Here is a 16653-nt window from a genome sequence, read left to right as displayed (position 1 = left end):
GGCGAGTGGGGCCCTGGTGAAGATTGGGGGTTTATGTCAATGATGAGTGATATTCATCATTGCCGTTTGATCTGTTTATAGACGGGGCGGTAAGGGAGGATCATAGAGGTAAGGGCATGTCTACATGCTGTCTTTGCGTGATTTCTAACTCTGCAGTTTCGCTGATATAGAAAGATAATGTTAGCGAACAGCTGGACTCTGTTTGGGGGAGTCCAGTACCTTGAAGAGGATCAATCATCAAGCTTGCCTTCCATTTTCCAATGTACCAGTCACTCTTGTCTGTGTATGTACCACCTTTTGTATTGAATGGACCTATGGTAGTTCAGCCTCTCGAATCGTACGTTGCATATGAACAGACGTATTTTGCTTTTCCATTCCACAAATGGCTCTTAGACATCTTTTTCTTCTGGAGTTAAGGTTGATGATTCGTATCCTCAGTCGGTGAACTGGATCAGGAGGCATCAGTTGATCCTACACCGAAGATTGTCTGGGAGAGAAACGAGCTGCTGAACCCAATTTAGGTCAAGTCGAGTAAAGCAAACGGTACGACCCGATTTCAGTTGCACGGGGGAGACTGATAGCATAGGGATGGTACAAGGAGAGAGACACAGGGTAAGAAAGCCTTGGGTGGGTGGTGGCCTGTGGTTCCTCCAGCACCTAGAGGAACCTCTTGGTGTTGAGGGAGCACCTGCGGCTTACATGATGTGTCACATCTGGCCTCTCTCACTGCCCGGGTGGGTGGAGGGGGAGAGCCAGGTGCTGGCTATGCTTCGTTGCCTCCCTGGCTGGATAGTGGCGGAGCCCCGCGGGTGGAGGTTGTCGACCGCTACTGGGTTCATAGGGGGGAATACTTCCCCCCAGGGTTTCCCCCACAGGGTGAACGAAGGTGAGTGACGGGGGAACTGAGGGGCTACCAGATCCACGTCCCAGCCTGATGGGGAAGTACATACACCCACCCACACACTCATGGTAAACTCATCTTCATTTCTGGTGGGTAAACTCCAGCTGTGGTAGACTAAATGCGATACAGATAGGATACCAGGGAACGTCACGTAAACTCAGAGTAAACCGATGTGCGTCAAGTAAACTGGTTAACGTGTTATTCCCTCAGGTGTTTCTTCCCCGGATGTAGGGGCTCTAGCTGGGGAATCCTTAAGGAAATCCTGGGGTTGTAGGATACGAAGGGGCCACTGACCGCGAGACTCGCCAGGCTATGATACAAGGGGCCACTGACCTGCAGACTCACCGGATTATATCACCGGGTTATGATACAGGGGCCACGGGAGACTCGCCAGGTTATGATACAGGGGGCCACTGGAGACTCACCAGGTTATAATACAGGGGGCCACTGGAGACTCACCAGGTTATGATACAGGGGCCACTGGAGACTCGCCAGGCTATGATACAGGGGTCACTGACCTGCAGACTCACCGGATTATATCACCGGGTTATGATACAGGGGCCACGGGAGACTCGCCAGGTTATGATACAGGGGGCCACTGGAGACTCACCAGGTTATGATACAGGGGCCACTGGAGACTCGCCAGGTTATGATACAGGGGACCACTAGAGACTTACAAGGTTATGATACAGGGGCCACTGGAGACTCACCAGGTTATGATACAGTTGACCACTAGAGACTTACCAGGTTATGATACAGGGGGCTACTGGAGACTCACCAGGTTATGATACAGGGGCCACTGGAGACTCACCAGGTTATGATACAGGAGCCACTGGAGACTCACCAGGTTATGATACAGGGGGCCAGTGGAGACTCACCAGGTTGTGATACAGGAGCCACTGGAGACTCACCAGGTTATGATACAGGAGCCACTGGAGACTCACCAGGTTATGATACAGGGGGCCACTGGAGACTCACCAGGTTATGATACAGGAGCCACTGGAGACTCACCAGGTTATGATACAGGGGACCACTAGAGACTTACAAGGTTATGATACAGGGGGCTACTGGAGACTCACCAGGTTATGATACAGGGGCCACTGGAGACTCTCCAGGTTATGATACAGTGGGCCACTGGAGACTCACCAGGTTATGATACAGGGGCCACTGGAGACCCACCAGGTTATAATACAGGGGGTCACTGGAGACTCACCAGGTTATGATACAGGAGCCACTGGAGACTCGCCAGGCTATGATACAGGAGCCACTGGAGACTCACCAGGTTATGATACAGGAGCCACTGGAGACTCACCAGGTTATGATACAGGGGGCCACTGGAGACTCACCAGGTTATGATACAGGGGCCACTGGAGACCCACCAGGTTATAATACAGGGGGTCACTGGAGACTCACCAGGTTGTGATACAGGAGCCACTGGAGACTTACCAGGTTATGATACAGGAGCCACTAGAGACTCACCAGGTTATGATACGGGGGCCACTGGAGACTCACCAGGTTATGATACAGGGGGCCACTGGAGACTCGCCAGTTTATGAAACAGGGGGCCACTGGAGACTCACCAGGTCATGATACAGGGGCCACTGACCTGCAGACTCACTAGGTTATAAAGGCTCACTGACCTGGAGACCCACCAGATGGTAGTATAGAGGGCGATAATGACCTGGAGGTTAATTCAACTGACCCACCTGAGATAGAGGTGAAAGGGAGCCAGTGACGGAAACCGCGGCCAGCATAGCATGTTTCAGCAGACGCTGACGGCGACGGCGTCGTCACGAGAATAACCTCCTCCCGAGGTGTTGACTTCACTAAACCTCCAGCACACACACCCTCTCTCTCTCTCTCTCTCTCTCTCTCTCTCTCTCTCTCTCTCTCTCTCTCTCTCTCTCTCTCTCTCTCTCTCTGTGTGCACACCCATATCCACACACATTCCGCCCCTCCCTCCCTCCCTCCCTCCACGTGTCCCCAGATGGGACGGAGGGGCAATGCCACAGTCGTCCTAAGGGAGGGACAGACACACGCTCTCATCTGCGGTGTGGTGATTCTTCCCGTTAGACGTAACACGTCTCTCTCTCACACACACACTTCTCCACTGTCGTAGACGTTGCTGTGATCCGCCTCGCTGTATCGTATGGATTGGCTCATGACGTCCCCTTGTGAAACAGCGATACATATAATTTCTGGCGTAACACGTAGTGGCGGTGTTGTCTGGCGGCGTGGGTCACTGTGAAGTAATCTGGTATCATCCGGCTTATCTGTAATCTGATATAATCCAACCTTGGCTCTAATCTTGGTATTATCCATCCTGGCTACAATCCCACGCAGCGACTCATGATTGTAGGTCGAATGGGGAGGGAGGAGGTCACCAGTGACTGATAATATGTATTAATACCTTCCTCCTGTGATAACGATGAGGGGAAGGGGAAGGGAGGGGGTAGAGATGGGAAGGGGAGGGTTGAATAGAGAAGGGTAGAGATTCTAGGGGTAATGGGGGAAGGGAAGACTCTAGGGAGGAAGGGGAAGAGGAGGAATAGGAAGGCTTTACGGGACGAGGATATGGGGAAAGAGGAAGGCTCTACGGAGGAAGGGGAGAAGGGTTTGGAGGAGGAGGAGGAAGAGGACCCTATAGAGAAGTCGGAGGAGAAAGACCTTATAAAGGAAGAGAAGCGGGAGGAGGAAGACTCTATAGAGGAGGAGAAGTGGGAGGAGGAAAACCCTATAAAGGAAGAGAAGCGGGAGGAGGAAGACTCTAGAGGAGAAGTTGGAGGAGGAAGACCCTGTGGAGGAGAAGCGAGAAGAGGAAGATTCTATAGAGGAGAGGAAGGGGGGTAAAGGAGAAGACTCCGGAGGAGCAGGAGGTGTGTGTGTGTGGGGTGTCCTCTGCTGGAGGATAGGCGGCTGGCCCCAAGGGGCAAGCCGACCGTGGCCTTCGCCGTCCTCCAGGGTTCTCCGTCAGGTAAGGGCAGGAGGACCTTGGCCGTGGTTACCCCGCGTGTAATTACCGTCACCACTCGTTACTTATGATCTTTTACCGTGATCTCCTCGGCTGCTGATCTCACGGTTTAATTTTGATCTCAGTGGATGATGAGATTAAGCGTCAGCTCATGATCCCCGAGAGTGAGCCTAATCTCTTATTGCCCTGACATTAGTGCGTGCGTGTGTGTGTGTGTGTGTGTGTGTGTGTGTGTGTGTGTGTGTGTGTGTGTGTCATCACCTCTTTGTACAGAACAAGGAGAGAGATGTACACACGTAATGGAGGCCCCCATTTCACCAAGGTTTCGAGTGTACTGTACATGTTCCGAGGTATTTCAGTAATGGGTTCAGGTCCTCCTGCTGTAATGTCCCGTGGCATAACGCTGGTAATATCCGGCTCGGAATCGCCATGATGTGCGCTCCTGAAGGGCAGGAGAGGAGAGAGGGAGGTAGGTGGGTGGGTGAGTGTGGAAGGTGAGGTAGTACCCCAAGCCCCCGGGTGTCGTACCTCGGTATGTGCAGTCGTGGGAACCTGTCGCCTGTAGGAAATGGAGATGGGGGTGCTTGTGCTGGGAATTCCTGAGTTACTTTATGAGCTGGGTAGGGGTCTCTCTCTCTCTCTCTCTCTCTCTCTCTCTCTCTCTCTCTCTCTCTCTCTCTCTCTCTCTCTCTCTCTCTCTCTCTCTCTCTCTCTCTCTCTCTCTCTCTCTCTCTCTCTCAGGTACCAGTAGGTAGCACAGGTAGCTAGTTTAAACAAAACCCTCGCCTTGGGCGAGAGGTTTGATTTGTATGGAAGGAAGGAGTTGGTTTTGTAGTTTGTATGATAAAGGGACTTGGTAGTTTGTATGGAAGGAGGAGCTGGTAGCTCGTACGACAGGAGGGGTCCTGGTAGCTTGTATGTGGTGGTAGGGACTGGCAGCTTAGGTGATGAGAGGAACTGGTAGCTCAAATGATAGGAGGAGCTGGTAGCTAGTGTGATGGGAGAGACTGGTAGCTCGTATGGTGGAGAGGGGCATGTTAACCTCTATGGTTATAAGGTGGGATCGGATGTAGCCGTTGACTGACTGGAGGTGTGTGGTGGAGTGGGATGTCAGAGGCCAGGGGCATGGCGTTGGCTCTGACAACAATAACGAATGTCCGACAACGTAAAAAAGAAAGAAAGGTGTTGTTGCGTGGTGGCACCTTTTAGGGAAATGTTGGTCGTCAGTCCTACTGGTTTGGCGGAGGCGAGATAGCCTATCGCGTGGCGGCCCGAGAGAGAGAGAGAGAGAGAGAGAGAGAGAGAGAGGAGAGGAGAGGGGATGTTTCCGACGTGAGGGCGTACTATAGGGTTCAAAAGGAAGTGCTAGGGTTCCAGTAAATGATGTGGTAGGTTCAGGTGGGTCGGACGTCTTTGGGTAGGGAGAGAGGTTCTAGGTCTTGGGAAAATATTTCACATATAGGCTGATTGTGGGAGAGAGGGGTGTGTGGAGAGGTTCAGATGAGTGTGCATAGTTAGAGTGGGGTGTGGAGAGGTTGAGAAGGGTGGGGCAGTGATGTCTGGGGCGGATTTGAGAGGTTGAAAGGGTTAGGCACCGTTAGGGGGTGAGGGGTTCGAGATGTTCAGAGTCTTGGGGAAGGCGAGGTTGGTGAGGGGGGAGGGATGTGTTTCAGAAGGGTAGGCAAGGTTAGGGATTAGGCATTGGTTCCTGTGGCAGTGAAAGGAACTTGATCCTATGGTTGTGAGAGTCGCTGGTTCCTGTAGCAGTGAGAGGCACTGGATCCTATGGTAGTGACTAATACCTGTGGCAGTGAAAGGCGCTTGATCCCATGGTAGTTCAGTCACTGGTTCCTGTAGCAGTGAGGGGTACTTGTGGTTCCTGTAGCAGTGAGGGGCACTTGTGGTTCCTGTGGCAGTGAGGGGCACTTGATCCTATGGCAGTGAGATTTACTGGTTCCTGCAGCAGTGAGAGGCAGTTAGTTCCTTTTGGCTGTAAGAGGCACCTGACTCCTTTGGCAGTGGGAGGCACTGGGTCCGTGGTAATGAGAGGCACTGGGTCCGTAGTAATGAGAGGCACTGGGTCCGTGTCACAGCCGCCGGCTATACTTGGCACCCGTTCCTCCAACGCTGTCAAGTTCGATTTGCGTTGCATTACGCCCCCCAAGCTTCTGTGGTGCCATTCGTCCCCGTGATTGTGTGTGTTTCGAGGGAAAGCAATGGTCTGATGCCTGTGGTCTCATGTGTCGTGGTTTATTACCGCATTAAAATGTGTTGCTTTTATGACTGGGAGTTTTTTTCTCTCTTTTAATGAGTGATGTCATGTTCATTTGGGGGTCTCCGTTGTTACGATCACGGTACGAAAGTACTGATCAGCCTGGCATCTATTGCTGTGTCTATAACTGCTCTTGTTTTATTATCTATTTTCATACTATGTATTGATCTTGGTTCTTCATTTTGTCTCATTTATCTGTTTTTTCTTCCAAATATTCACTTTGTTTTCGTGGCTTCAGCTCGACTGTTGTGTTGTGGTGTATGGCATGAGGTGGGAGGGTCCAGTGCAGGACATGGCGCCATAGGATGTGACGTGTGGCTGTCTCTGGGGAGAGCCTGCCTCCTCTCTCTCCCGTCCCCCACCTCTTCCATCTACTGATTACTCTCTGGGGAGTTGTGGCATCCCACTATGTTCTCTGGGGAACTTGAGTTTCTCTGTTATCTCTCTCTGGGGGATCCTTAGTATCCCCCCTTTTTGATAGGGTGGTTAGAGGGGAGGAAGAAGAGTTGGTAATAGGGAAGGAATAGTTTCAAGTTAAAGAGAAGGCTCAAGTGTGTACAGGTGAATGGTGTACGTATTTTGAACACTTGGGAAGCTAATATGCAGCATCGTGAGAGCTCCCGCGCACCACTCTGGGGAGCTAATGAACACCACTGTGGGGGGGACTCGAGTGCATCACACTGGGGAGCTTACAGTTATAGTTAGGTGATCCACTTTCGGTAGTGTGTGGTGTGTGTGTGTGTAGACCACTGTGGGAAATCCTGTGCGTCGAGGTGGGAGCTAATGTGCCCCACTTTACAAGCTTTTGTACGCCATTTGGGGAGCTAATTTGAACTATCCTGGGAGATTACGGCCACCTCCACTAGGGGGTTTGTGTCAGTCACTCTCTGTAGATTATGTAAATCACTTTAAGGAGCTTATGAGATTATGACTCCACCTTCTTAGCATAGGTGAGTGAAAGTCTTCACACACACACACACACACACACACACACACACACACACACACACACACACTCACGTCAGTGAGGTCAACAAGAACTGTTCATCGAAAGACGTATAGATAGGTCAACCAGAAGCAATAGCAAGAAAGTAAAGATAGAAACTTTATAAGCAAAGATGGAAAGAAGTATTTCTAAAGCATGAATGTACAAATGTAATGAACATCCGGGAAGTAGTGCTGCACTGTACACATGGGGGCGTCTTGGAATTTTGACCTGGGTGCGTAGATGCGCTACATGTGTGAGTAAACAAGGAGAAACATGTGACATAGATCACCTGTTTTGTTCTCTTTTTTTTTTTTGTCTCTGTATAACTTAATGTTACTCTCTGTGAACACTGTCATCGCGTGTTTCTGTACGTCACATGATTTTACTCGGTCTCCCCTTCTACTCTCATGGACTCGCCCACTGTCTTCCCCCGCTGTTCTGATGGACTCGCCCACAGTCCCTCCCCCTTACTCCCCAGTATTTTTAATGGACTCGCCCTCTATTTCTCCGATCATGGTCACCTGAATAGGATCTTCCTCGATGTGTATCATCAGGATAAGTGTGTATCAAAGGGTCGAGCTTCCTTGCGAAGATGTGAATGTTAAATGCATATTTTTTTTTTTCATTTTCTAAGTTATGGAAAAGAAAATGGGAATAAGTTGATTACTTAAATAGCAGAGCACTCGTGAGGTGAGGGGGTCAAGAGAGAAGGGTCAGCCAGCGCCATGTGTTGAGGTCACACCATTGGGGGAGGTTGGTTGACCCCTGCCCCTTCCTCATACCTCTACCTCCTGGGTTTGACCCGTCCGCCAACCCTGGGGTTTATAGGTCGTTTCGATGGCTCCCATTGGCCATCAAACTCCCCGAAAATTGCGTCAATTACTGGTTAATGTCTCGTTAGGATCGGCCATCCCAAGCCTGTCCATAGCTCATCATTGAATTTCAAAGAGATAATGATTCCGTTCAGTGGCACGGGGCTGCCACGGCCTTTGCTTGGTAGCCAACCACACCGTGTGGTGACGTGCCAGGGAGGTTGTTTCGATGGCTGGTCGCAACAATGTCCCGTTGGTCAACGAGGTTGTTAGAGGCAGCAGCCGCCCGCATGCTGACGTGGCCATGGCATGTAATCGGCTCCCGGTCGGTGTAATGAGAAGGAACTTCCAATGTGTGTGTGTGTGTGTGTGTGTGTGTGTGTGTGGACGTCACCAGCCTCTCTCTCTCTCTCTCTCTCTCTCTCTCTCTCTCTCTCTCTCTCTCTCTCTCTCTCTCTCTCTCTCTCTCTCTCTCTCTCTCTCTCTCTCTCTCTCCACTAAGCCTACACCGGGCCTCCTCCTGCCTAATGAATCCGTCGTGTATCGTGGTCGATAAGTATCTCACTGCCTCGCATTATGTTAATTTAACCACCACCACCACCCCAACCCCCCCGTGTCCCCCTCCTCTCCTCTCCGTCCCCTCTTTTCTCCCTTTAATGAGGCATATAATAAGCTTTGACCATGGGCAGATCACTCGCCCTCCCCCCCCCTCCCCTCCCCTCCCCCTTTGTGCTGAGGAGGGCGTCATGGGGGTGAAGGTGGGGGCGTGATAATGTTATACCTACACCCTTTCGTTATATGGACAGTGGATTTTTGTCTCCAGTCCGTAGCTTCTCGTGGACGTCGTGGATTGCCATACTCATTTCTCAAAGCGGGTGCCTTCATGGGGTCGTGTGAGATAGGCTGTGGTCTAATCTGAGGTTTAAGTGAGCAATGAAATGTTTCTAACCACCATTTAAATTGGCGTTTTCTTCCTCTGGGGTGTTTGATCCCACTGAACTAATCTTTTATTACGTCATTCGTTGTGCGGATAGATTTGCGTAAAACGTTCGTATTTGGATTTTTGAAAGTGGCTCTCAAGTGTCGCAGTAAGAGAAAGTTTTTTGGCCAGTTTCTTCGGCCGTGACGGAGAGGCAAATTGCCAGCCATGTTTTCTATAGCTGCGACGTGGGCCAAGATGGGCAGCCATTGGTCCACTTACACACACACACACACACACACACACACACACACACACACACACACACGTCTTCACCTGACCACAAACACACACAAGACGCAGTATTGAATATTTTCTGTTGTTGTGATTTAAAGGCATTGCATGGAGACCACATTGTACTCTGTTGTAAGCTCTGTTATGATGTCAGGCCCCCAACTTGACCTGTGTGTTGTACGTTGTCTCTACTGGAGGGTTGTGAAGTTCCATCACCGGGGTGTTGTAAGGTCCCATCACTAGTACGTACTCAGTAACGCCCCATCACCGGAGTGTTTTAAGATCCCATCACCGGGGTGTTGTAAGGTCCTATCACTAGTGCGTGCTCAGTAACGCCCCATCACCGGAGTGTTTTAAGATCCCATCACCGGGGTGTTGTAAGGCCCCATCACTAGTGCGTACTCAGTAAGGCCTCCATCACAGGGGTGTTGTATGGTCCCATCACTTGGGTAAAGGTACCAGCGCGACTCGGCAGATGGTACGAGTCATGTGTGGTATGCGCTCAGCTCACGCCACACCAGATGGATGGCTCCATCAGGCCTGTGGCTTCTCCCTGTCTTACCTGGGTCTGGTTAGCTGCCATTAGTCACGCTGGTCAGCCTCGCCAGCATTACCCAATATCTCTTTCTCACACACATATACACACACACACACACACACACACACACACACACTGGAGATTTCTCATCATCTTCAAGACCTCAAGTTGGCGCGCAGGAGTAACGTGACGTGTACCGCCGTGATTGGCTGCTGAAGGCGCGACGTGACGTGTGTCGTCGTCGCGATTGGTTCTTGAAGCGGGGAGAGAGAGAGAGAGAGAGAGAGAGAGAGAGAGAGAGAGAGAGAGAGAGAGAGAGAGAGAGAGAGAGAGACTTGCCCTGACGTGTGCTGTCGCGATTGGCTGCTGAAGGCGCCGTGACGTCACGGTAATGCAGATGGCTGGAGAGCCGTATGATTAATCATGAGCATTTCAACCATCCCGTATTATCCAAACTAATCAAAAGGACAGTTGAGACGTGCGAAGGGGTTGGCATTGAAATGCGGTAAGCGCTACGCGCCGCAGGCCATACTTTACCTCGCGTTCTTCTCACGGGTCCTTCACCCCTCACAACTCGAGCAGAGTCCACGCTGCTAATGTGTTGGGTCGCTGGTCGACCAAGCTGTTCGAGGCAGCAGACCACAACAGATCCACAGAACCACCACAGTCTCAAGGGCAGTTTTCTGGCCTGTGATGTGGCCTATATACACGGGTGTGTTATCCCCAGGGCCATGTTACCCCTAGGGCCATGGCCAACTGCCCGTCTTACCCTAGGGCCATGGCCAAGTGTCCATCTTACCCTAGGGCCATGGCCAAGTGTCCATCTTACCCTAGGGCCATGGCCAAGTGTCCATCTTACCCTAGGGCCATGGCCAAGTGTCCATCTTACCCTAGGGCCTTGGCCAAGTGTCTATCTTACCCTAGGGCCATGGCCAAGTGTCCATCTTACCCTAGGGCCATGGCCAAGTGTCCATCTCACCCTAGGGCCATGGCCAAGTGTCCATCTTACCTTAGGGCCTTGGCCAAGTGTCCATAGCTGGTCGGCCAGGCAGACATGCCAGGTATGTTGGACCAGTCGGCAACCAGGGGAGGGTCCCGACTGACCGACCAACTATTGGTCGGGCCGACCGACCATGCCATGCCGGGTAGGATGGACCAGTCGGGGAGTCGGGGACGGTGGCGCCTCATGACGACACACACACACACACACACACACACACACAGTGCAGTACTCTCTCTCTCTCTCTCTCTCTCTCTCTCTCTCTCTCTCTCTCTCTCTCTCTCTCTCTCTCTCTCTCTCTCTCTCTTCATACTATTCGCCATTTCCCGCGTTAGCGAGGTAGCGTTAAGAACAGAGGACTGAGCCTTTAAAGGGAATATCCTCACTTGGCCCCCTTCTCTGTTCCTTCTTTTTGGAAAATTAAAAACGAGAGGGGAGGTTGGATTTCCAGCCCCCAGCCTCCTGCTCCCTCCCCTTTTAGTCGCCTTCTACGACATTGCATTCCATTAATGCTACTCTCTTATAACACGTAATTATATAATTCTGATATTGATTAATGTATAAAAGTTATGATTTTTATGATCAGTAAATACTCCCTGATTATTACGTCATGTCGCTCACGACATAAGAATCGCCAAGATGGTAGTTAGTTAGCTCGCCTATTAAGTTCTCGTGTCCCTAACTATCTCTAATGGTAGTTAGAAGCCTGCTAGAACCATAATTAGAAGTATTGGTGATCTTACGTTACCCATAGCCTTGTGTTACGTGATCAATAATTGGGATTACTCGACATATGATCATTATTACTCAGTTGTGAGAGGGGTAGGTGAGTGTGGGGTGTGGGAGTGAGGTGGGGTGTGGGAGTGAGGTGGCTGTGGGTGTGTGGGAGTGAGGTGGGGCTGTGGTGGGTGTGAGGTGGGAGTGTGTGGGGGTGTGGGTGTGGGAGTGAGGTGGGGCTGTGGTGGGTGTGAGGTGGGAGTGTGGGTGTGTGGGGGTGTGGGTGTGAGGTGGGAGTGTGGGTGTGTGGGAGTGTGGTGGGGTGTTAAGCTATTGCTGTCTATTCAGCAGCTGCTTTGGGGGTACACGTCATTAAATGTTCTTATGACGTCACGGCTTGTGACTGTGTTGATGATGTCATCGTCTGCCATCCGTCTCGATGATGTCGTCATCTCCGTCTCGATGATGTCATCATCTCCGTCTTGGTGATGTCGTCATCTCCGTCGTGGTGACGTCGTCTCCATATCTTGCGCTCGTGAATCATGGCACTGATGATTCCCCTTTGGTTTCGGCAGTGCCAATGGTCTCTTAGGGTTCAATGGTCTTTAAACAGTGGTCTCTAGTGGCAGTGGTCCTCCATGTTAGCTTTAGCGATGGTGGATGGATAGAGGCGCCAGTGGCATGGGATGGTAGGATGGGCGCCAGGTGATGACACTTTGATCCCAGGACGGCCGTCACCGGTGTTACCGTACATCCTGTCATTCTTAAGAAACCAGACGAGGATACGGTTGTCCCGAGGATCTGAAAGTGAAGGATATTCGACCATGAGTGTATGCTGGCAGCAGACAGGACGCCCACTATGTCAACTGAATTAGAATATACGTGGATGAACGACTTAAAACCACTGTACATCTTCTTCAAACTATTAATTATGATGAAATGATATAAATGAATAAGTATAAAGCTATGAGAACCACGAGGGACCCGTAATATACCATAGAGGTAGCCATTCATATAATGTATGGCAAGTTATTTCCTATAACATATTGTTCGCCACACACACACACACACACACACACACACACACACACACACACACACACACACACACAAGTACATCAGCACTCAGTCCACTGAGGAACAGAGATGGCCACTTGACAGCAGAGTTCTGCTGGCCTTCACATTAGCTGGCCATCTCTGTGGTGTAACGAGGAAAAGAAAACGAACTCGTTAAGTATTGAATGACCTTTTAGCCACATTGTCTCATTTGGTCTCCGATGGCCGCTTTTATGACAAGAAAAAGAGAAAGTTGTTTTTTCACTCATTGGAGAAGTTCGTATCATCCTCAGACCTTGAGAGGAAAGTAAAGCAATGAGAATAGTCTAAAAAGAAGGTTTTAAGGAGATGGCTAAACTTGCGTTATGACAAGTGACATGGTCACAGCTGTTAGGGGGGAGCATGATATATACATTACGAAGAGGGAGGAGAGGAAAGAAGGAGTTGATATAGAATGTATAGTGCGTGTAGGGAGGAGGAGACGTGAAGATGGCCCTTGAGCTGAGCTGCAATGAGGCAAGGAGGAAGTAAGACACTCCTCTTAGTTCCCTGGACGATTGGTGTCTACAACCGATCACTGTCCGGTAGTAAGTCGTAGCCTCGGTAGCCTCAGTGTGTTGTATAGCCTGCCGTGTCGTCGGTACCTCCCAGCCCCCAGTGTAGCCCCAGTGTAGGCAGGGAGGTAAGCCCCCAGCATGCGTGAAAGGCCGTTGTTAGGGGCCTGGAGGATGTACATAGGGTTGTTGTCTGTGTCGTACATGGTCCATCACGAGTGCGTGTGCTCCTGGTGTCAACCTGGAGCGCCAAGCCCTGTACAGGCAAGAGGCTGGGGAACTGACCACAACCAGGGATTAGATCTAGTCCCAAAGTTCCTGTTCCTCGTCGCAACAGACAACAGACACACACAACGGCAATGCCCGTATCTGTTATCACTTCGGTCGTTACGATGTAATGTTCCGTACGTGCAATGGTGAGGGCTCCGAATTAAGAAATGTTTGGCTTCTCTTTTCAGAGGCTTAAAGAATAGGAAGAAGGGCCTCAGGGCTTCACGCTGTACAAAAAAGAAGTATTCAGGGCCCCACACTGCAAAAAGGGGCCTAATGGCTTCACACTGTACAAAAAAGAAGTATTCAGGGTATCACACTGCAAAAGAAAGGGCCTAAGGGCTTCACACCCTACAAAAGAAGTATTCAGGGCCTCACACTGCAAAAGAAGGGCCTCAGGGTTTCACGATGTACAAAAAGGAAGTATTCAGGGCCCCACACTGCAAAAAAAAGGGCCTAAGGGCTTTACACTGTACAAAAAGGAAGTAATCAGGGCCCCACACTGCAATAAAAGGCCTAAGGGCTTCACACTCTACAAAAAAATATTCAAGGCCCCACACTGCAAAAGGGAAAGGACCTAAGTGCTTCACACCGTATAAAAAGAAGTATTCAGGGCCTCACACTGCAACAAAGGGCCTCAGGGCTTCACAATGTACAAAAATAGGGCATTAGGGCTTCACAGTACACAACATATAAAGGGACTCAGGGCTTCGCTGCACAGATTGTTGCATGATGCGACTGCAGTTCGTAAATAGCGCCATCGGGGGAACCAAGAGATCCACACGAACCAGGAAGACAAAATCAATTTTTTTTTCCCTTTTGCTTTTTTTTGCAATTTTTTTTCCCTTTTTGCTTTTTTTTGCAATTTTTTTTCCTTTTTGCTTTTTTTTGCAATTTTTTTTCCTTTTTGCTTTTTTTTTGCATTTTTTTTTCCTTTTTGCTTTTTTTTTTGCAATTTTTTTTTTTTTAAGCTGTCATTTGGTCACCACCACCACCACCACCTTGCCTTGGCTGCTGCAGGAGGCGGCTCAATGCACGGGTGTGACTCTCCCTCCTGCAGTAGGTCCGGCTGAGGATGTGATGAGACAACCAGGCCTCTTCACCCACACACACACACACACACACACACATACACAGGAAGCTAACCCTGCCACTCCCGCTCCCCCCCCCCCCCCTCTCTCTCTCTCTCTCTCTCTCTCTCTCTCTCTCTCTCTCTCTCTCTCTCTCTCTCTCTCTCTCTCTCTCTCTCTCTGGGGCTGTTACTCCCCCCTTACCCCCCATGCCATCTGGATAAAGGCCTCGGAATCAAGAATGACACACGAAAGATGAATGAGTTAAGGACGGTAGTTAAGATGAATGAGTTAAGGACGGTAGTTAAGATGAATGAGTTAAGGATGGTAGTTAAGTCTAGTTAGGACGGCGGCTGTCTGTGAGGTCACAGGTGTTGTTAGCTGATGATTCTGTTGTGGTGGTCAACATAGTTCCTTACGTTCACCTGGTAGGGACTTTTTAAGATAAAAGGTTAAGGGTGTTATAGAACCATGTCCCGTGTGGATACGGCCTCTAACTATCGCCTGTATGGGAACTGTAACTACAGGCTGTATAGACCCTGTAATTATCGCCTGTATTGGAACTGTAACTACAAGCTGTATCGACCCTGTACCTATCGCCTGTTTGGAGCTTTTAAAACTACAGGTTCATTGAAACGTGTTAATGTCGCCTATTAACCAGGATGCCAATCATATTTAACCCTATTTAACATGTTAACTTGACATATGGTATTACTTAACATATTAATGTACGATGTTAATCGACATATTAAACAGACATATTCTGTAAATAGTTTAAACCATGAATGTCAACCTGGTTGCCCCACATTTTAACATGATACTTTTATGTTAATCAAGATGACCATTACGCCAGAATATTGTCATTAGCCTATATTTTGACATGGATGTGAATTTAACACTACTGTCTTATGTTACTAAGAACACCCCACACTTTGGTATAAACATGTACTCACTTCATCCAGCACATATCTAACATATTTAACACCATGTCTTAAACCAGGACATCCACCATATTCAGCCATGGTATAAATATAGACTCATGTTAACCCAGGGGCCATCACACGAGATGTTAATATACCTTTCTTTTCAACAGGACGAAGGGGGTGGATGGCGGCCTGTACCTACCAAGAGGAGGCCCTGGCGAAGAGAGGATGCGGGTGAGTGTTTGACAAAGTCTCTCCTTCCCCAGTTGCCCTGTTTAGTGGTGGCTCCAGAGCGCCCACCTCCATCTACACCGTACACACACACACACACACAGCACACACACACACACACACACACACACACACACACACACACATGCACACACACACGCACGCATACGCACACACACACCTGGTTACGTTCTCTTCTGGTGACTGCAAGGTGTTTACATATTATCTAAAACTTCTTCTTCTTCTTCTTCTTCTTCTTCTTCTTCTTCTTCTTCTTCTTCTTCTTCTTCTTCTTCTCCTCCTCCTCCTCCTTCTTCTTCTTCTTCAGTCCGTTTGTTGGAGGGAACTGAAGCTGCTTAATTTGACAGACGCCATTACTCTATGTGTGTGTGTGTGTGTGTGTGTGTGTGTGTGTGTGTGTGTGTGTGTGTGTGTGTGTGTGTGTGTGTGTCTGAATTTCACCAGTTTCCTAATCCCTTATCATCTATGCTGCACACATCTCGCCAGTACATTTCCCCCTCCATGTCCTCTCCTGACTCCATCACTTGTGTGTTCTATGAATATCTCGCAGTCGCCTTTGCGTAAGCAGGAATTCCTTGTCATCATTTAATTGGTGTTTGAATGACACAATCCTTGCGTATCACATCTCCGCTCCCTCTGACCTGCTCATGTTACAGGAGATACATTTTCCCATCAAGTGTCTCAAAAGAAAGATAGGGTCGTGAGAGTTATCCCGTCGTCTTACTCTATGAATCATCCCTTCAGTTTTACGACAGTGTGGCGTCACCCGTCCCAAAATACAATAGCGAAGTGCACTAGCCTTTATGTTGCGCCCTGTACGTAGATTTTATCATTTTCGTCTGTAGATCATTTATGTATAAGACCGCTCTGCCTTTTTTTTCTGAGCCTTTTGCCATTTTGATCGTTTGCCTTTTTTTTTTAGGTCCTACCTATTTCCCCTCCCCAAAAAAAAGCCATTTTCATCGTTTCCAAAAGTTCTCACATGTGCCATTTTCTTTATACGTTCATTATTACTATCGTGGACTTATTAAGTAAACACAAGGGGGTGGTATCGTATCTCTGCTGGTTTGTTTACTACGTCTTCACATGATGATGTACGAGAATGGCAACACTCAC

At 49.4% G+C, this 16653-nt stretch overlaps 1 protein-coding gene across 1 annotated transcript in view; it reads left to right on the top strand.

Moving 5' to 3' along the window:
• LOC139757182 (uncharacterized) overlaps positions 1 to 16653 on the top strand; it is an 857301-nt gene that overhangs the window by 631136 nt on the left and 209512 nt on the right. The window contains exon 5 of the mRNA XM_071677314.1: positions 15456 to 15519. Within this exon, the coding sequence (XP_071533415.1) occupies positions 15456 to 15519 (64 nt within the window). The remainder of the gene's footprint in view (positions 1 to 15455; positions 15520 to 16653) is intronic.

The sequence above is a fragment of the Panulirus ornatus genome, chromosome 25, assembly GCF_036320965.1.
Source record: "Panulirus ornatus isolate Po-2019 chromosome 25, ASM3632096v1, whole genome shotgun sequence".
NCBI lineage: Eukaryota > Metazoa > Arthropoda > Malacostraca > Decapoda > Palinuridae > Panulirus > Panulirus ornatus.
This window is presented reverse-complemented; position numbering and strand designations above follow the sequence as displayed.